This window comes from Nelumbo nucifera, chromosome 1, assembly GCF_055504915.1.
Source record: "Nelumbo nucifera cultivar China Antique chromosome 1, China Antique-T2T, whole genome shotgun sequence".
In the NCBI taxonomy this organism is placed as follows: Eukaryota; Viridiplantae; Streptophyta; class Magnoliopsida; order Proteales; family Nelumbonaceae; genus Nelumbo; species Nelumbo nucifera.
Genome location: NC_142649.1, coordinates 79485001 through 79504460, shown reverse-complemented (window position 1 = coordinate 79504460; position 19460 = coordinate 79485001). Strand labels below are relative to the sequence as shown.

Below are 19460 nucleotides of genomic sequence, written 5' to 3'. Positions count from 1 at the left end.
AGTTCCCAATCCTCATTTGACATATCTCTCGGCTTACTATTATCACTTCTCATAGGTGCATACAAATCTCTTGAGAGCAACAAATCCTTCATTTTTTATTTCCAGAGTGACCAGTTTCTTCCATTTAATAAGATCATTTTAACTGAGCATCCTTCCATGATTTACACAAGAACCAAGTGCTCTGATACCAATTTGTTGGGAATAATCCTTATATTTTTCCTTGTGAAAAATCACAAAAATCTTAACCACAAATATCAAGTATGCAACAGTAATAAAAAAAACAACCAAAAATAGAGCAAGCAACAGTAGTAGACATCAAGTTTTTATGTGGAAAACTCATCAATGTGAGGGTAAAAACCACGGGACCGAAGTCCAAATCATCCACTATCAACAATAGTAATGGGGTACAATGTTTTTCTCTCTAATTACAACTAGATGATGAACATCAAGAAAGCTCTTGGATACCAATAACAAAAAACATCATTCAGATGGATAACAAACATGAAATCTCTCACCAAAAGTAGAAGCACAACAATGAAAACAAGAGGAGATGCTAAAAATTGATTTGTCTTCTTCATTTTAGCCCTTATAACTCTTTTTCTTCCCAAAAACCCTCTTCTCATAAGGAGGGAACCCCAACACCAACGAGAAAATGAGATACTCTCCTTCTACTTGTCAATTGATCAAATCAAAAATTAGAAAATAACCTAGAAGTGATCATCAAAACTGAAAAATCAAACCATGCCGACGAAATCTTACAAAAAATTCAGTTAATTGAATCAGTCAGTTCGATTTCAATTTGATAAATGAGATACTGTTTATCAAAGTGAGGTAAATGAGATACTGTTTATATGTTACAGCTGATCAGTCCTGAGATAATACGAAACTTGTTAACCGTTGCTGTGTTGTAAATTGGGTTTTAGTTGAATCTGTGTACAGTGTTGTAATTCTCTCTTGTATATTATATATATATATATATATATGAATCGCTTGTATCACATACTAAAAATGGTAACGGGTAGAGATGAGAGGTACGTGTTTTTGTTTTTCACGAGCAATTAATCTCAGCAGCTGATGACTATAATCAAGTATAGATGAGATGACAGTTAAAAGTAGAGAGAGAAAGAGGAGAGGCAAAGTCCAAAAACATGGATCCTAGAGCCAATCAGGAAGGCCGGCTGTCAACTTGCTTGAACAAGTGTGAAGTGTCGACAAGTGACATGATGATACGTGGAGTGATTCATCAACTTGGTGACATCTTTAACATCTTGGACATCTCAGCAGTCTAAGTCATATACGGCAACTCGGGTCACTATCTAGCACCGGGTCCAAGCAGCTTGCCATACTCACCAATCTATCGAGGTGCCATGCAGCCTCTTTCTAGAAGAGGGTCAGTTGTCTTCGATCTCCTCGGGATCATGCCGTAAGTCAATGGACTTTGGATTAGATGGACATGGACAAGTCTTATAAGTTTATGTGGAGTCCATCTTCGGGTGCAGAACAGATTTTGGATTAGACGGGCTGAAGATCTCGAACACGTTTCATGAGGCCTACAATAACTCACTTATATAAAGACATCACCTCCGGCCTCACAAGGTACATGTGATTTAACTCTCATAATTTTCTATTCTAAGCTATCAGTTCTCTCACAAATCTCTCACGCTAACTTAAGCATTGGAGTGCCCACACTAGGTAAGGTACCCCAAGACCTCTAATCTCTCTATTTTGCAGTTTGACCCGGCCACATAATAATCCGACATTCAACCTACCTTCCAACAGGAAGCGACCAGATCGTACATCATCATCCACCAAAAAAAGGTTATGCTTGGCCTCTTGGGCCACACTGTAAGCTGCCCTACACATATACAAATTATAAAGCATAGCTGCTTACGCTTTACACAGCAAAGTTAACATCATCCAAATCATTGCATGCATTCAAACACTATTTAAATAGAGATTTCCGTACACCACCATGCCAAAACTACACTTTCAGGGTTTCAACTTTCAACTTTCAACAGTGACTAAATAATTGGATGGAATGCATAATGCTTCTCTGCTTTCTGCTTTCTCCAGTATAAATGACCATCAGCATTGGTTAAGCCAGCCACAGTTGTTACCACAAAAGAACCCTCAGCCCTGTCAAAATTTATTATTGCAATTTTATGAGGCCTTTATATAGGAAGTTAGGATTGTATTCATTTGATCATTGCTTGATATAAACAAGTCAAACCTATTTACTTCTAACAAATTTACATCTCATACAGAATTATTATGTTGAAATCTTAACAACCTGAAACATGAAATGCAAATTGTGTAAACCCTAGGACCCATAATAGGGAATGCATTTACATTTACATATAAGGACCCTCTTTTCAGCACAAGAAAACTTTAAGATAAGAATTTGTAAATAGAAAACTATCCATGGGTTGTTTTTTGGAATTCAAAAAATTATTCTCAAATACTGTGGAAGTAAGAAAGAAATGAATGTTTGTGATTCGTTCCCTATTACTTTACTCATAAAGATCGAGTAAATACTGTAACAAAGTTGGACCTTTATGATAGCTAGCCAAAAGAAAGACCAACAAAAAAAAAATGGAGGACAGCAATTGACCTCTGTGTTCTGGGAAGAGTCCCATACACCATTCTGTCATATGGGTTCCACTTGATTTGTCGGGTAAAACTGTGCACGTTTCAACACTACAGGGTAAGCATTAATATTGAATTAATATGTAATCCAAAAGTTCCCTTTTTCAATTATATATATATATATATATATATATATAGACATGTTGTCATTATTCATTGCACTTGGTGCATGTACATTCAAATAGTGCAAGATTGTATAACCTATAATGCATGCACTCTCACTCTCACTCTCTCTCTCTTAACAAGACCTAATCTCATAAAGTTAGTTTTTGTGTTTTATTAGACAAAATTAGATCATTAAAATAGACAACAGAAGCAAAATCAATGAAAAATTATCAAATATATATGCGCTGCATTTGGTTGCACATAAAGTGATAAAACAAATGATTTCCTTGAAATATTAGAAATATTAGTTTACTACAATTTATATATATCTAATTTTTAGAAATATTAGTTTTCCACAGCCATTTTTAATATAATAAAAAATACCTCTATCGGAATAGGCAATGGGTTTTAGGAAACAATTTGTTTTATTTCATTATTACACGCAATCAAAAGGGAGCCAAAGGGTAGAAAGCTAATGAGAATAAAAGAAAAGAGAGGCAACAGAAGGTACTCCTTAAATACTTGGTGTATGATGTATCAACTATTTCCTAGCATATGATATCATACAACCTACAAAGGCTAAAACCTCATAAAAGCACTGCACATCCTGCTCTTGTTCCTTTTGTGCATGCAAGTTGATAAGATGATTCACTAACTAAAGCCAAATCTTTAGAAAATATCAATGTTTTTAAAATAGAACCGGACCGGAAAAACCTTTGTGCAAATCAGTTCCAATTAACCCCAAAATCACTTTTTTGGCCAAAAATTGTTGATTTGGTCAGTGAATCACTGACCTGGGCAGTTGGACTGTCGAACTGTTCAACTCAAGAATGATTTTTGGCTATTTTTTTGGGTTTTTTAAATTTTTTCTGTTAGAGCGGGTTGTCTGTTAGGACCAGACAGTCAGACCATTCGACCAGGGAACCAGACCCAGAGCAGTTCCCTGTCCGATCTGATTTTAAAAACCTTGGAAAAGACTTATATATATATGGGTAGTAAATAGGCGATCAGCTCAGAGGAAGTAAGAAGTTAGCATAATGCTGAACCCACTTTATCCCCCGAGGCAGACCAGTTTTTCATTGTTAAGGCTCAGTTTGGAAGGAGTACAAAATACAAATTAAATATGTAGAGTGTAAATACCTTGTATTTTGTATGCATTTGTATTGTATTTATACTCTTTCCAAACTAATCCCAAGTGTATTTTCATATGAGGTCATTATATTCCTCTAAAAAAATTAATATTCTGGAGTATTTGTTTATTAATAGTTTTTTTCAATGTAGACCATTTTTTTTTTAATTTTTTGGAGAAGGCAAATTTAGATTTTGGAATCCTATTTTCTTAAAGACTGCATTTGGTTACAGTGCAAATTAAGTGCAAACTAGCTAAGCATAAATTCTAATTTGCTTGTGCTTCAAATTTGACCTTGTCTCATTTATTTGTCGAAAGCAAAAGAGGATATAAAATGTAGTCCCATCTTATATGCAAAAGGGTTATTTGTTTGGGAGTGATAGAAAACAATACGAGTGATCTTTCTTTTATATGAGAGAAATGAAGTAGGAGAAAGGTGGTATAAATTTTGTATCAGCTTTTGAGATGCAAAATTTCTACTGCTAATGAGTGTAAATAATACAAAGAAAAACAAATTTTGTATAAGGTAAGAACGCAAATCATAGTTACATACAAACGGATAGAAAATAATAAAGAAAAACAAGAGAACAGAAGAAAACAAAAAAAAAGGTGGTCCAGTGTCGGTAGTAGGAATATAAAAGGTTTGGGAGGTTTCACATCCACAGAGACGGCAGGAAATTAAAATATGATTCACGAGAGGAAGGCGAAAGGCCGTCCACCTATCCACTACTCCAATCCACAATCAATAAACGGTTTCTGGAGCAAATATGTGGTAACCTCAGTAAATGAATGTGATGTGTCAGCAATCGAGCAATCTCAATCAGAATTGGCCTTTCATGAATGTGATATCATTAATTAATACCTTAACTTTACAAGGCTATATTATATATTATCGGAAATACTCCCTTGAGATTAATGCTTAATGCCCCTAAAATTGATAATACTTATACGACATTGTTTTTTAGTTTAATATGGTACGAGCAATAAGACAGAAGACAAGGCCAATCAGCAGAATTCAGAATATGGGTTGGCCGTGGTAGATATTTATCAGGCGTAAATGTGTCGTCGATTCATATTCCAGACACAGAGAGAGAGAGAGAGTGACTATGTACACCTGTAAGCAGCTCAACCTCTGGAGTCTGGACATGGCGGATTTCAAACTTCAATCAAAGGAGCATCTGGGGAGGATGTAGAGTAGAGTAGAGTAGAGAAAACTGAGAAGGTACGGGCTCTTTGTCTTGGAACTTGGAAGTTGGAACCAAGCGGTTCGACTTCGACAATGTTCTACTTAGGTTCGGTTTTGAAATTGAATATGAACGGTCGGATGGGGGGAACCTAAGAGCATTCATTCCTACTCCTACCCAAGTACCCATGGCCTTGGGTGGGCCAGGTTTTGTTTGGTTTGGATTCCATTACCCGAAGTCATCCGCGTTATATTCAATTTGAAAATTGAAATTTATGGTGGTATTATCAAATCAAACAAACTCTACAGATATTAGCTATCTATCATGAAATTCTTATTTCATATTTGTTTGGATACAGTAGTAGTATAAGCTCCAGAAGCATAGATGATAGAATTCCTAGCGCTTGCGCTTGGCTAATAGCTCTGTCCCTCTTCTGCTTTCTGTTGTTTGCTAATGAAACTTGTTTATCACCAAGAACCAAAAAAAAAAAAAAAAAAAATGACAATTCTTTAAATTGTCAATGGAATTAATGCAAGCGGCTTGATATACATATTTATTCACGACCCCTCTTCCGAGTTCCGACATAACAAATCATCGCACCTTCCCCTCAACTTCTAATGCATGTACGGAAGATCTTTCTTGGATGTCATGTTCTTAAAATTTCTACTTTCAGCAGATATGGATTTAGACCATATTTAGTTCACTGTTTTGGATCTCATTCTTTTAATTCTTGTTTATTTTGGATAAAAATGTATAACATTAGTCTTTAGTTACAAAATTCTTACCATGGGTTACATTCTTTTTAGAATGAAAAATCAGCCTATAACACAAAAATTGAAGTAACCTACAGCATAAAAGATAATCATACCCCATCTTACTCATTTTTATTATTTGAAGAAAATATGCTTACAAAATTGCTTCCATAGATGTTTACTAGTGCATTACTGTAGAAGTACCTTTACAAAAGCAATTTTATGAAAGTACTTTTACATAAAAGCACTTTTATAAAAGTACTTTTACGAAAGCATTTTTATAAAAACACTTTTACAGAAGTACTTTTATAAAAGCACTTTTTCAGAAAATACTTTTATAAAAGCACTTTTTCAGAAATACTTTTATAAAAGCACTTTTACGAAAGTACTTTTATTATCAAAGTATTTTTATGAAAGCACTTTTGCAAAAGTATTTTACATAGGACACTTGTCAATCTAAAAAGTGTTTAGTTTGTAGCAATATTTTCTCATTCTACCTATTTTTACCCATTCTTGTAAATTTTAGAATTTCATCTTGAGTACGAATGAAAAAGAATGAGAATTGAACCAAAATGACCTTAATCTCTCACATGATATTTATGGTGGGGTTCGGGCATTATCATTGATTCCATAGCCCGTTGCAAAACCATTGAGTTCTGCTATCTGCTATTCCAAATTAGTTTAGTAACATGACTTTTGACTTTAAGCCATGTACAAATTGATTTTCGAGGGATGGAGGGAGTGGCTTCTTCTTATCTTCAAACACAGCTTTCGGGGGGGGGGGGGGGAATGATTCTATAATAATGTTTTTATTTTCAGTTGTGTTTGAAACTGCTACATGCAAAAACAATTTGGTGTTTTATTTGGGAAAAATGCGTTTTTTAAACCATCAAAATAGTCGTTAGAATAAAAACAATTGGAGTACAGATTGTATGATTTATGAAAGATGATAAGAGATCATTAGATGTAGACATGTTTTTTAACATGTTTTTGGTTTCAGACCTAGAAATAAAGAAGACATATACAACCAAGAACATATTTTCCATGTTTTTGTCAATATGGTTTTGATATGTAGGGAAAATCTATGATGCGGAAATGACATGATATGAAAAGAGTTTTACCAATCAAAACCCACTCATGAATTTTGATAAATAATACCTGATTGGCTAACTAGTCGGAAAATTTTCAAATATCATATCTTTCCCATATCATAGTCGAAGCTTTTGTTTTAAGAACTCACAATAAGGAAAACAATCACGTTAGAAACAGTCCCTAGTGTTTTTTCTTTACTACCAAGTACTTTAAAGGTAGTGGCAATTACTCGCTGAACTTTTAGATTCGAACAAAAAAACCCATCTCTAGTAATTTGAGTGATGGAAGTTAATGGAATTCGCAACAAAAAAAAAAAGGTAAAATACAAAAACCTCCCCTAAAGTTTTTGACAATCATAAAAACGTTGCCTATAGTTTCATTTTTAACAAATACCTCCCCTGAACTTTTGAAAAACTCGACAAAAACCTCCCTTCCATCACCTTCCCAAGTGGAAAATGTTAGATAGATGCACTAGCTTTTTCCAAATACCCATTCTACCCTTTTATAAACTATTTTACATACAAAATTACCAAAATAACCCTGTTTTTACTCAACACAAATGTTAGAAGATGACTGTTAGAGGAGGTTTTTGTCAAGCTAAAATAGGGTTACTTCAGTAATTTTGTATGTAAAATAGCTTGTAAAAGGGTAGAATGGGTATTTGAAAAAAAAACTGATGCATCAATCTAACATTTTCTATCTGGGAAGGTGACCGAAGGGAGGTTTTTGTCAAGTTTCTCAAAAGTTCAAGCAAGGTATTTATTAAAATGAAACTATAGGGGAGGTTTTTATGATTGTCAGAAACTTCAGAGACCTTTCTTTGTATTTCTCATCAGTTGTCTCTCATTCTTTTTCGTTGCTTTTGTGCTTTTGTAGGTCAATGCAACAATGGCCAATGACTAACGCAACGATGCTCGTCGCCATCAGTTGTCTCTCATCAGGGGTTTTGTTGCCAATGGAAACCTTTAGTAAGGAAATCCTTGGATCGATCAAGTAGCAGATACCAATATGCAACACTTGTTCAATTTTATGCAATTGAACAAGTATGAAAATATTTTTGCTGAATTTTCTTTTAAAATTTATTTTTCTATGTTTAGTTTGTGCTAATTGTTCGAATGTAGCCGTTGTTGATTTACCAATTTTCTTTGAATTTTTTGCACTTCTTATATTTTTTTCAAATTTTTCCATGTAATTTTTTTCATTTTCATGTTTTCTATAATTTTTATTGTTTTTTTACACTTTCTGTTTTTTTTTTTTTGCAATTTAAACATTTTCCTGTATTTTTTGTTATTCATTTGCAACTTTTTGTATTTTTCCCATCATTTTTGTTGTTTTTATAATTTCTTAGGTTTTTCTTAAATTTTTATTTTTTTCAATTTTTATATTTTTCTGAAACTCTGCATTTTTTCTACAATTTCTATTTTTATGTGAAACGATACTTTCATTTAAATTATTATTATTTTATTTTTTCTATGACATTTTACATGAAATATATTTATCATTTTTAGTGTTTCTAAAGCATTTTTTAACTTTTATTTGAAAATTAATTTTTTGAACTTTTTATTATTTTTTATGTTTTCTTAGTTGAAATATATATTTATATATTTTTGTGCATTTGAAATAAATAATAAGTTAAAAAAGAAGTCCAATTTGGATCAGGGTGAGTCATATGGGTAAGTTAGGGTTAGGGTGGGTTATGACGAAATTCGCATTAGCTGAAAGTTTTGGCTGTTCAGCAGGCCATGGAACCTTATCATAAGGTTCCATGCCAGTATTAAATACACAGGGCCCACATTTTTTATAATAGGGCCCTTGAATTTAATACTGGCAGTAACAGCTAAAGTGTTCAGCTAAACCTTATTTGGTTATGACTCACTAACCTCAATAAATATTTGTGACAAATAAGTTAGAGGATCAATAGAGGTGAGTTGGTACTCAACCCACAACCACCCCACCCATTTGATATTCCTACTTTCAAATAATCGAGACTGCATCCTACAGACGGCGCCCCACAAACAGCCTACATGTATTGGGATCATCTCCCAAAGTTGTTTCAAATACACGGTTGGATATATCCTGTGAGGCGTTTGCAGGGCGGGCGCGGACGTGGATTCCAAATAAACTCTTTCAAAGTTTATCAATTTGCTCTTGAGATATATCCTTGTGAGTTTGACAAACCTCCCAAAGAGTGTGTTGCTCCTTGCTCCTATACAGCACGACCAAGTATACAAGTGCAGTCAATGGTAGGTACCGTAGATTTTACAGGTTACTCGGTCAAAGTTCAGGACATCGAATAAGTGAAAATTTAATAATCAAATGGTGGCACTGACATACATCAATTGTAACATCGGGTAGCCATAATTGAGATACCGACAAAGGAGACAACATGATAAAGAAACATATCTGAACTCAATAATATTAACATCAAGTTACACAATCCTTTCTTATAACTACTCAGAATATAATACATCTGTAAAGCATGCGTCGAATTACTAATCCATCCAACAAATCTGTACGGTAAATGAAAGAGGTAAACAACAAAATGTAATTTTAATAGAAAAAAAAAATGGACTACTTACAATGACATTTCGAAAACCCAACTTCTCATTGCATCAAGAAATATGGATGTAACCCTGATTTACACTTCACAAAACAATTTAAGAATATTCCTTAATAGAAAAAATAAAAATAAACTATGCAGATTCTTTAGAAACTATTCACATATTCTGTGCTGGTTAATGACCTTTCTTCTGTAATACTTCTTTTAGTCTACTGTTAGCCAATACTTCTCTATTCACAGCTCCTCAATTCACCAAGGAAAAATGTCGAAGAACATCTAGATCAACTGCAGGCAATGAAATCTAAACTCTACACAAAATTCAGAATCTTCCTTCTAGGCCCATGTCTTGAGAGAGCTTCTAGCTAAAAAGGAGTCTGTCAGTAAATCCAATAATCACAAAATTGTAGCCAAAAGAGCATCCAATGTTACACCATAAACAGGTAGTTCAAGTCCTCTACTGTAAGGCGACTCTGGCGACTGCCCGTCACATCCTCTCCAAATGCAGATGCCACCATCTCTCTCTTTTTTTGCTGCATAACCCACATATTTTATGAGTGTTGTTGGTCAATTGAGAGAATAGATTAAAGTGAAATTTTCAAGTCAGAACTAGGAGATAATTGGTAAAAATGCAAATTTCCTTATCAAAGATCCATTAAAAGAATGGAAAACAAAGAGGTTCTGTAGCAAGTAAACATAGAACATGAGAACTCAGTACAAGAGGGTTTCTTAGGACTTTGACTAGCACAAGGTTCATAAAATCGTTACGTATTGGCCGATATGGGCCTATACGTGGCCTTTCCCGATACGCCCCTACAGGGGTTGTATCAGGTCAGGTCCTGGTTCAGAGGGTATCCGGGACTTAAACTGGCCCCTCTGAACCAAAATTGAAAAAAGAAATAAGTTAAAAAAAGGACCTATACGCCCTACCAGCGTATCGGCCAGTATCGATACTTTGAACCTTAGACTAGCATGTAAACACAATATACGTGAACTAATGCAATTCAATTAGAAAACAAAAAACTCATTATCGTCTAAGCCTTGTCCAAACTATATGGGTCAGCTACATGAGTCCTGTTTCACCATTCTCTCCTGTTTAGTGCCAGAAAATAAAAACTATAAGATGATATAACAAAACTATACCTGAAGAGCCAATATCCGATCCTCAACTGTATCTTTCACAGTTAATCTTAAAACGGTGACAGGACGAGTCTGCCCAATTCGATGTGCTCTATCAATTGCTTGATCTTCAGTTGTTGGATTCCACCATAGGTCCAGAAGGAGAACATGACATGCTGCTACCATGTTCAACCCAAGACTTGCTGCTTTCAAAGACATAATCATAACAGAAACCTATAATGGACAATGAGGAATCACATTTAAGTAAATTCATGAGAAATGCAAAGTCTTAATTTAATTGAACACAAGAATGATTTTGGCATTGTTCTCCAAAAGAGGTTTCTGCAAATCTAGAGAAACTAATAATGAAATTATAAAACAATGAGGGTTTTCAGAAATCAGAACCAAACCTCTGGAAGGGTGTTAAAATCCTTCAGAGCTTTGTCCCTAGCAGCAACTGACATTGTCCCATCAAGTCTTCTGTATTGTATAGAAGAACTTTTAAGACGAGCTTCAAGCAAATCCAACATCCTTGTCCATTGGGAGAAGACAATTGCTTTCTCCGCTACTTTACTTTTGTCAGGTATATCCTTAAATGAAGAACCTGAATGAGAATCAGACCTATCTTCTGAACAGCTAGTAATCTCATTAGTACAGTTCAAAGCATTATCCATTGAGGCACACTCTAATGGTTTAGATAGTGACTTCAGGACCTCAAGAGCAGCTTTGACTTTGGATGAATCAGAGGAAAAATACTCTGAACACCGAACATGCTGAGAGGTAGAATGATCATTGTAACAATCCTGACTAGACTGGTCAGAGAGTGAGCATTTTATGGTGGCCCTAGAAAACACCGAGGTTACACTGAGTTGAGCTTTGCAGTGTACTGAAGGGCACAGATTATCATCACCTGTTAGATGTTCACAGATGCATTGGTTGCAGAAAACATGGCCACAGATAGTAACAACAGCATCTTCAGGTGAGTCCTATAAAAACAACACGGGGTAATGTGTCAATAAACAGAAAACATGACTGCAGATAGCTAATAATTTCATTCATGAAGATTCTGTTGAGGAGCACCAACAGAAGTTGGATAATAAATAAATAAAGTGCGCTTTAATCTTTCTTTCGGTCACAAAAAGTAATACAAACAAATATTTTTGTTAAAATTAACTATACTGAATTTCATTCCTCAATAAGAGAAATGCTTGACCACAGGAATCAGACTAAAATAAAAAAGACAGCTAAAAACTGACCAGAAACTGATAACGGATATTATAAGAGAATGGTTGCAACAATCACCCTAGTACGGGATAGCCCCAAACAAAGTCAGAACAAAGACTCCTGCTTAGGCTAAACTGCTAGCAGCTGCATTAGCACTTATTGGAACTTAGCTCAACGAGTAATTCAATTGTCCTTCCATGGCAGGGATCTCCCTAACAATAAATCTGAACTCCCATGGAACTTCCTTTCCTGTCTTTAACCATGGATGGCAACCTGGCAGTCTCCCTCAATCAGTAAGGTGTTTAACCTGTTCGCAGCAGCTAATTTTAGCCCCTGTAGCACAGCAAGTAGCACATCCCTCAAAGAATTCCAAGTATCCAGAGGTCCAGAATAACTTAATGTGATGTTGCCTTCGTCACCCCTCACAATTCCTCCAATCCCAGAATCACCCACATTTGTGATGCTGCACCCATCAACATTTATTTTCTAAGTGCCAACCCTGAGGACACCAGTGTTATTGTCATCTCAATTTGCTTCTGGATTCTGTCACTACCATGCACCACCCCTCTTAGGATGTCAGACAAATATGTCCCCCTTTAAACTCTTCTGTCATCATTACCCAATGAACAACTTTTAACTTTATAAGTCGTATCATATTCTCAGGTTGTTGCTCCTTATCTTCATAGAATCTTGCATTCTTGTTTCCCCATATACACCATAGAATAGCATTTCTAATACAATGCCACACTACCTTCATTCTTTTGGACCCTAATTTGAAAGGATACCACCCAAACAGCTCCATAATGTTTGATGGAGCCATGCATGTCATCCAAAATAAAGAAAAAAAAAAAAGTGAATATAGATCCTAGAAGTGACAAGACAGTAATAGAAGATTAGTGTGCTTTTGCCATTCCTCAAACATAGAATGCACACATGGGAAGAGAAACACCAGGTTTCTATTTACTTTGGAGCCTCTCACTCGTGTTGATTATTTGAAGGGCTGCCTTCCAACAGAAAACTTGACTTTGGGTGACGGACCATTCCAAATGACTTTCCAAAGGGAAAGGGAAGGTGGAAAGAGCACAAGCAAAGAGCTTTGAAGAAACAAAAAAAAAAAAGAAAAAATAAATAAACAGTAAATGAACCACTGGAATGAGGTGCTCACCCCTCTCATTCCCACCAGTCTGGTTGATCATTGATGACCTCTTGGTTCAGTATGTTTATCAGATTTTCTACCTCCCCATGTCCCTCAAACCCCTTCTCCACCCAAGGTTCCAAGGTAAAATGCCCATTTTCAAATGAAATGAAATCTGAAATTGGTCTATGTTTAAAAGAAGAAACACCATATAAATGAGGAAAAGACTCACAAAGAGGCTGATTGCCCCCACAACAAATCTTCTCAAAATTTTACGTTTCTTCTCTTTAAGGGATATACCTGGTGTGCTGAATAAGGTAGGTAGAATGGACAAAACAGGAAAGGACATCTCAGGTTCGAATTTCAAGATAGCTCAAAATCCCACCCATTAGGATTTTGTCCGTAAATTCTCCTAATCACCAAGTGCCACAATTCTAACTCTCTTTGGGGAATCTCCACAACCATTTCTCCAACATAGCTAAATTTTTGTCTTTTGAGTCTACCAATCCTAAATTTTTTGTTAAATTGACCCAATTTTCAAGGTAATCCGTCTTCTCCTACCCAAGGTACCATAGGAAATTTCTTATTATCTCTTCAATTCTTTTAATCACCTTCATCAGGGCTTTAAAAAGGGACAAGAAGTAAACAAGAAGGTTAGAGAAGGTAGATTTTATTAATGTAAGCCTCTTACCCTTGGATATGCAACTTTTTTCTTTCAAACCACCAATGTAACCTCGCCACCACTCTCCCAAAATCCCAATTCCCTTGGATTTCCCCCAAGGATAAACCCAAGTGTTTTATTGTCCAAGCTTTTATCTCATATCTCAATAATCCTGCACACCTAGCCAACTCATAAAGTTGTAAATTCAATCCAACTAAACTACATTTAGCTGCATTTGTTTTCAACCCTGATACTCTCTAGTCTCTCCACTAAAGCTTTTGCTAGCAGGCACTAAAAATTTTGCCAAACATTTATGATTATGGATCCTGATTTCAATTTTTGTGCTCATGTTTGGGCATTATCCAGAAACGATGTGATAGATATGGCTTTAAACAGGACAGAATGGCAAAAAGGATTCATGTACAACCTCATAGTTGGTGTTGAGAGAAATATTGTAATTATTGTATTTGGGTATATTTGTAATATTGATAAATTATGGGGACCTATATGTATTTATGGGAGAAAAAGGGGCTTCTGTATAATTCTGGTATATTTCGGTCCGTTGCTTATTTAAGCTAGTGGTTGTGTGAGAATAGGGTTTGAGGAAGAGTGAGGAAGAGAGAGTGTAGGAGTGAAGCCATGTATCTCTTGTTCTCATAGTAGATATTTTTCCTCTCCTCCCGTGGATGTAGGCTACCAAGCTTAACCATGTTAAATCTTGGTGTTCTCTCTATTTCTTCTTCTTCTTTTCTCCTTGATTTGCTATTCTGCTTTATGTTACTTGACATGGTATCAAAGCCATTTTACATTGTTTAACAATTGGGGTAACGATTGGATGATGATGATGATGACAACAACGACGATACTCTCCACTAATTCTAAAACTCTTTTGAGATTTGTCACCTCCTTACATCTCCTAAAACACACATATATCCAATTACGTCTCTTAAACTCCCCCAAAATGACAATATCATCTGCAAATCACAAGTGGGACACAACTCTCTTTGCTCTTCCAACCTTAAAACACACACATATCCAATTGCATTTTTTCCCTCAGATTATTCTTGGAACTTGGAATTTTACTGAAACTTTTAATATCCTACAACCTACAATTAATGAGGTGTGTGCTTATATAGATTAGTTGAGAGAATTTCTTGTATCCTAATGGTTATGACAGTAAAGTTTATTGAATCCCATTGTAAGTTCACTCACTTGTTCTTAGCTTTTAGAGTCCATTGAACTCCACCTACAAATCACACAAACAAGAAAAAACAAGGACCTAGACTGGGCGGAGCCAGGAATTTTTTGTGAGGAGGGCCAAAACCTAAAATGGATTGGGGGCAGGGAGAGTAATTACAGTTGGGCCATTAGGGGGGCCAACCATTAGGGTGGGGAGTGGGAGAGGGGGAAAATCCACTTGTAAAGGTGGGGATTTTTTGGGCCATAGGGGAGGCATGGCTCCCCTAGGTCCCCTTGGCTCTGCCCCTAGGCTAGAAAAAGGAAAATGAGGAAGAGCAGAAGGGGGGAGGGGGGAAGAAAGATTTTTTTTTTTTTATAAGTTTAGAAAATTGTTTTCTTCTTCTGAAAACTGTCCTAGAAAGGTCATGCCCCTCCTTCACAAGATTAGAGTGTACATTCTTTCTTTTCTGGTGGAGGTTTTTTGTACTTTTGAATGTTTTTTTTTTTTTGCTGATTCTAGTGTTCATTTAAAGAAAATGAAACAAGACTATCTGGGAAAGTAAGAACCACAAAATAGCTCGGGTCCCCCCAATTTTGGTAATCTTGCTATAGTTGAGATATTGTCCATCCTTTAGAGGCTTATAGCATCATACCTCTTGGTCTCAGAAGGACCATGGTCTGGGCTGGGTAGAAAAAGAAAATAAAAAGAGGATATATCCTAGGTCTGATAAGGTATGAAACAAAGTATTTCTAGATAGAATGGAAACTTCTTTTGGAAAAGTTGCCTTTTAAAAAACAATTTATTCAATTTTTCCATTCTTGTTTTCCCTAAACGGTAGAACAAAAGTACTTAGAAACTCAAAAATAGTTCAAAGCAACAACAAAACTTTTAATAAAATTGGCATGAAAAGCATCATACCTAGGCATTGATCTGTTCCTTATACTGTTTTGTGTGTGTGTGTGTGTGTGTGTTTATAAAGGTTCCCTGTACTAGGGTAATTGTTCGATTGGATTTTGCATGTGTGTGTGTGTTGAAGGCATTTTTTTAATCCAAATAATATTTAATAATTTAATAACCCTAATAAGTGGGTTAGCTAGTCGGCTAGCCAAACTATCAAAACTATAAAAAATTATCCCATATGAGAGTTCCCTCTCTTTAAGTGGGGAGTTCCCTCTCTTTAAGTGGGAGGGACAGGTGCCCCTCATCTAGTAGCTACATAACTACCCCACTCCCTATTTAAGCTCCTTAAGGGGAAGCTAGGGGGGACTCTTCGGAGAAAATTGTCACAAGAGATTCTTAAGAAAAGCAAAGATAAGGAGAGAAGAAAAGAGAAGTGCTCAAGGGAAGGCAGGGAAGGAAAAGAAGTCTCACTAATACAGGTAGGAAAAGGAAAGTCCTCTCCATGAATACTTCCTATATGTCTTCTGCTATGTATCCATCTTTCTCTCTCTTTTATTTTCAGTTTTGAGAAAGGAAATAGAGGGAAATAAACCATCTACGACCAGGTGCCTCTACTTAGTTGACTATGGTCCCTCTTCCAAGACAAAGCTTGGGATTAAACCATCTACAGTCTAATTCTCAAAGGTTGATTATGGTTCCCTTCAAATGAAAATGAAGAACAGGGGAATAAAATCGTCTACAATCAAATATGCAATTTGATTTACTACGGTTCCCTTCTTATCTACAAAAACCCAAAGGATTAAGGCTGTCTACAATCATAATTTCATTTGATTGACACACCTTATTTTGAAGAAAGGAGTGAGAAGGAAATCTTCTTTGTATCAAAAAGAAAAAAGAGAAATTTACTGCTGTAGAGTTTTGTTTTCTTCTAATTCTTGTACGCTTGATGTAAAAGAAATGTAAGTGAAAAGTTCTTTTAAAGTACTCTTTTGTTCTATGCATTCATTTCTCCAAGTCAGAATCAAAAGGTGTTCTCTACTTTCTTGTGGAGATGTAATTAAGGGGAACAATCTGTATGATTCCCTGAATGGGCCTTACCCAAAATAATAAAAACTCAATCACTTGATTGAGTGAATTATGTTGCATGAGAATTTATTAAAATTTTCACACCAACAGCGTTTCTTTCTTTTTTTTTTTTTTGGGGGGGGGGGGTGGGGGTGGGGGGACCTTGTATTACAAACTAAAGAATGGCCCTATACAGTTGTACTAAGTAAGCAACTACAACTGTGTATCATTTTCTTCTTTTATTTTTTAATAATATTATTTTATTTGAGATTCACTATTTATCCAGTCATTTGTTTTTTATGAATAACTGAGTACTTCATTGAATTTTAAGGAAAGTGTACAAGAGAAAGTGAGAGAGAGACAAGCTCTCTTATCTCTCCCCTTTAACTTTAGTTATAATTTACAATTACAATTGTGCCCAAAATGTTTGAATTCTCCCAACCCCTTGCTTGGCCAATGCATCAGCCATTGAATTAGCTGTTCTTTTCACCCACTGTATTCTCAGTTCCATGTCCTTTGTGATCCATCTGAATTTTTTCTTCTCATTATTATACTTCCACATCCTACTTTCCTCATCCAGTAGCCAAGCTTCACCAGTTTGGAATCCCCTTCAATGATTAGCTTTCTAGCATTCATGGTTGTAGCCCTTTGCACTCCTTCCATTACTTCCACTCTTAGTGAGTCTCCTTCACCTGCTGGGCCTGAGAATAATGCACAGACTTTACCCTCCTCATCCCTGAATACACCTCCAATTCCTGACCTTCCTGGGTTTCCCATGCTACTGCCGTCAAAATTAAGCTTTATAAATCCTCTTTCAGGAGGGGTCCAGATAGGAATAACAGGCTGCTTATTGAAATTTGAATCTGCCACTATCTTCCAGTTTCTAATGATATCATCAATGGATATATGTGAGAAGTTTCCTAAGGATTTCAGCCATTGAGTCGCTCTAATTAGAATTGATTCAATCATGGCCTCTTTTGTTCTCTCCTTTTCTCTAAAAATTCTTGCATTTCTTTCTTCCCACACTACCCAGATTATTGCCGCCCTAGCACTCTTCCACATGATGTTACCTATCTTCTTCGGCAAAGGACAGGAAGTTGGATCAAAGAGACTTTTGATGTCAGTCGGAGGTGTCCACCTGCATTCAAATAAGGAAAAAAGCCATTCCCAAATACCAGCAACAAACGGACAAGTAATAAACAAATGAAAGCAAGTCTCACTATTAGCATTACAAAAAACACACCAATGTGGGGAAAGGCACCACTTTTTCCTCTTCCTTTGTAGCCAATCAAAAGTATTTATTCTTTCGTGTACAACTTCCCAACAAAAAGCCGCAATCCTAGGTGGGATAGGCTTCCACCATACCTCCTTAACAGGAAAAGATTAAGGGGGACTAAGGGGAGGTTGGGTTAACACTTTGAAGGAGTTACAAGAAAACAGGCCCAAAGAGGAAGGTGTCCAAATTCTTTCATCAGACTTATTAGGATCAAAGAAAGTTCCTTCAAGGTTTTGGATTAAAGAGAGTACACTATCAATTTCGGAATCCCTTAATCCCCTTTTAAAGCCAAAGTTCCAATCAAAACCATTGACTGAGTTTGAAGGGACTAAGAAAGTTGAAATGGGCTCACCCTTGAAATGTGATAAAGAATACAAAGAGGGGTACAAGTCATTCAAAGGGGAGTTCCCATACCAGATTTGATTCCAAAATTTGATTAAGTTGCCAGAATTGAGTTCATACCTTACAAGAGGCAAAAAACAAGGTAGAATTTCTTGTATGGCCTTCCAAGGTGAAGCTCTGGTAGCCCATTGCAGTGATCCAGCATCCCATCCATTGTCCAAGCCCGCGTATAATCACCACCACCCTTGCCCATAGTTTCTCTCTTTCTTTTGGCATTCTCCATAGCCACTTCCCTAGTATAGATAAATTTCTTTTTTGAATATTTCCTATTCCAAGACCCCCAAACTTTTTATCTCTACTGACTATCTCCCAGCACACCTTGTGATCTCTTTTCTCTTCTTCTAGCTCCCATAAGAAGTCCCTTATTAATTTCTCAATGCTCTTGCTTACTCCCGCCGGCAATTTAAAGACTGAAATATAGTACACAGGGAGGTTTGCTAGGGTCGACTTTATTAGTGTTATCCTACCTCCTAGGGAAATGTAGCCCTTTTTCCAACACGCCAGTTTCTTTGTCACCTTTTCTACTACTGGATTCCAAAAGCTTAAGTCCTTCGGGTTAGCTCCTAAGGTAAACCTAGGTAGCTTAAAGGCCATTGAGATGAAAGAATGGTAGGATCCATCCAATGGACGCCATGAAGGTTGCGGAATGGGTGGGCGAATTTCAAAAATTTTCCTACCTTCTCCCAACTGGGAATCATATTCCCTAAATTTAGAATATAATATTCAAGGATCCTACTTGAACCATAATCAAACCAGATCTGTACCAAAAGACAAATGGGAGGAATATACCTGATCCGGAGAAGCACTATCTCCCAAAGTTGGTGTTCACGCCCAAAGAATGCTCCAAGATCCGTTCCTGCTAAAAATGACACAGCTGTCGATGGAACAGAACCAGCAGGGTGCGTCCTACACACTGGATCCTTCACAAGAATCCTCTGGAAGTACTAAACACTGAATCTTTTTCAGTCTTTCTTGCAAGACTGATGTCAAGAACAGATTTCTTGACTTTATTTTCTGCAAAGATCTAATCTTG

The 19460-nt window shown here is 36.1% G+C and overlaps 1 protein-coding gene across 7 annotated transcripts in view; it reads right to left on the bottom strand.

Moving 5' to 3' along the window:
* Window positions 1-9295: 9295 nt before the first annotated feature.
* The window catches only part of LOC104605631 (helicase-like transcription factor CHR28), a 42338-nt gene continuing 32173 nt past the window's right edge, over window positions 9296-19460 (bottom strand). For all 7 annotated transcript variants that reach the window (XM_010270468.3, XM_010270471.3, XM_088886766.1 and 4 more), the window contains 3 exons: window positions 10995-11570; window positions 10609-10818; window positions 9296-9998 (listed from right to left, as the gene is read on the bottom strand). In XM_010270468.3, coding sequence (XP_010268770.1) covers window positions 9894-9998; window positions 10609-10818; window positions 10995-11570 — 891 coding nt within the window. In that variant the 3' untranslated portion in view covers window positions 9296-9893. The remainder of the gene's footprint in view (window positions 9999-10608; window positions 10819-10994; window positions 11571-19460) is intronic.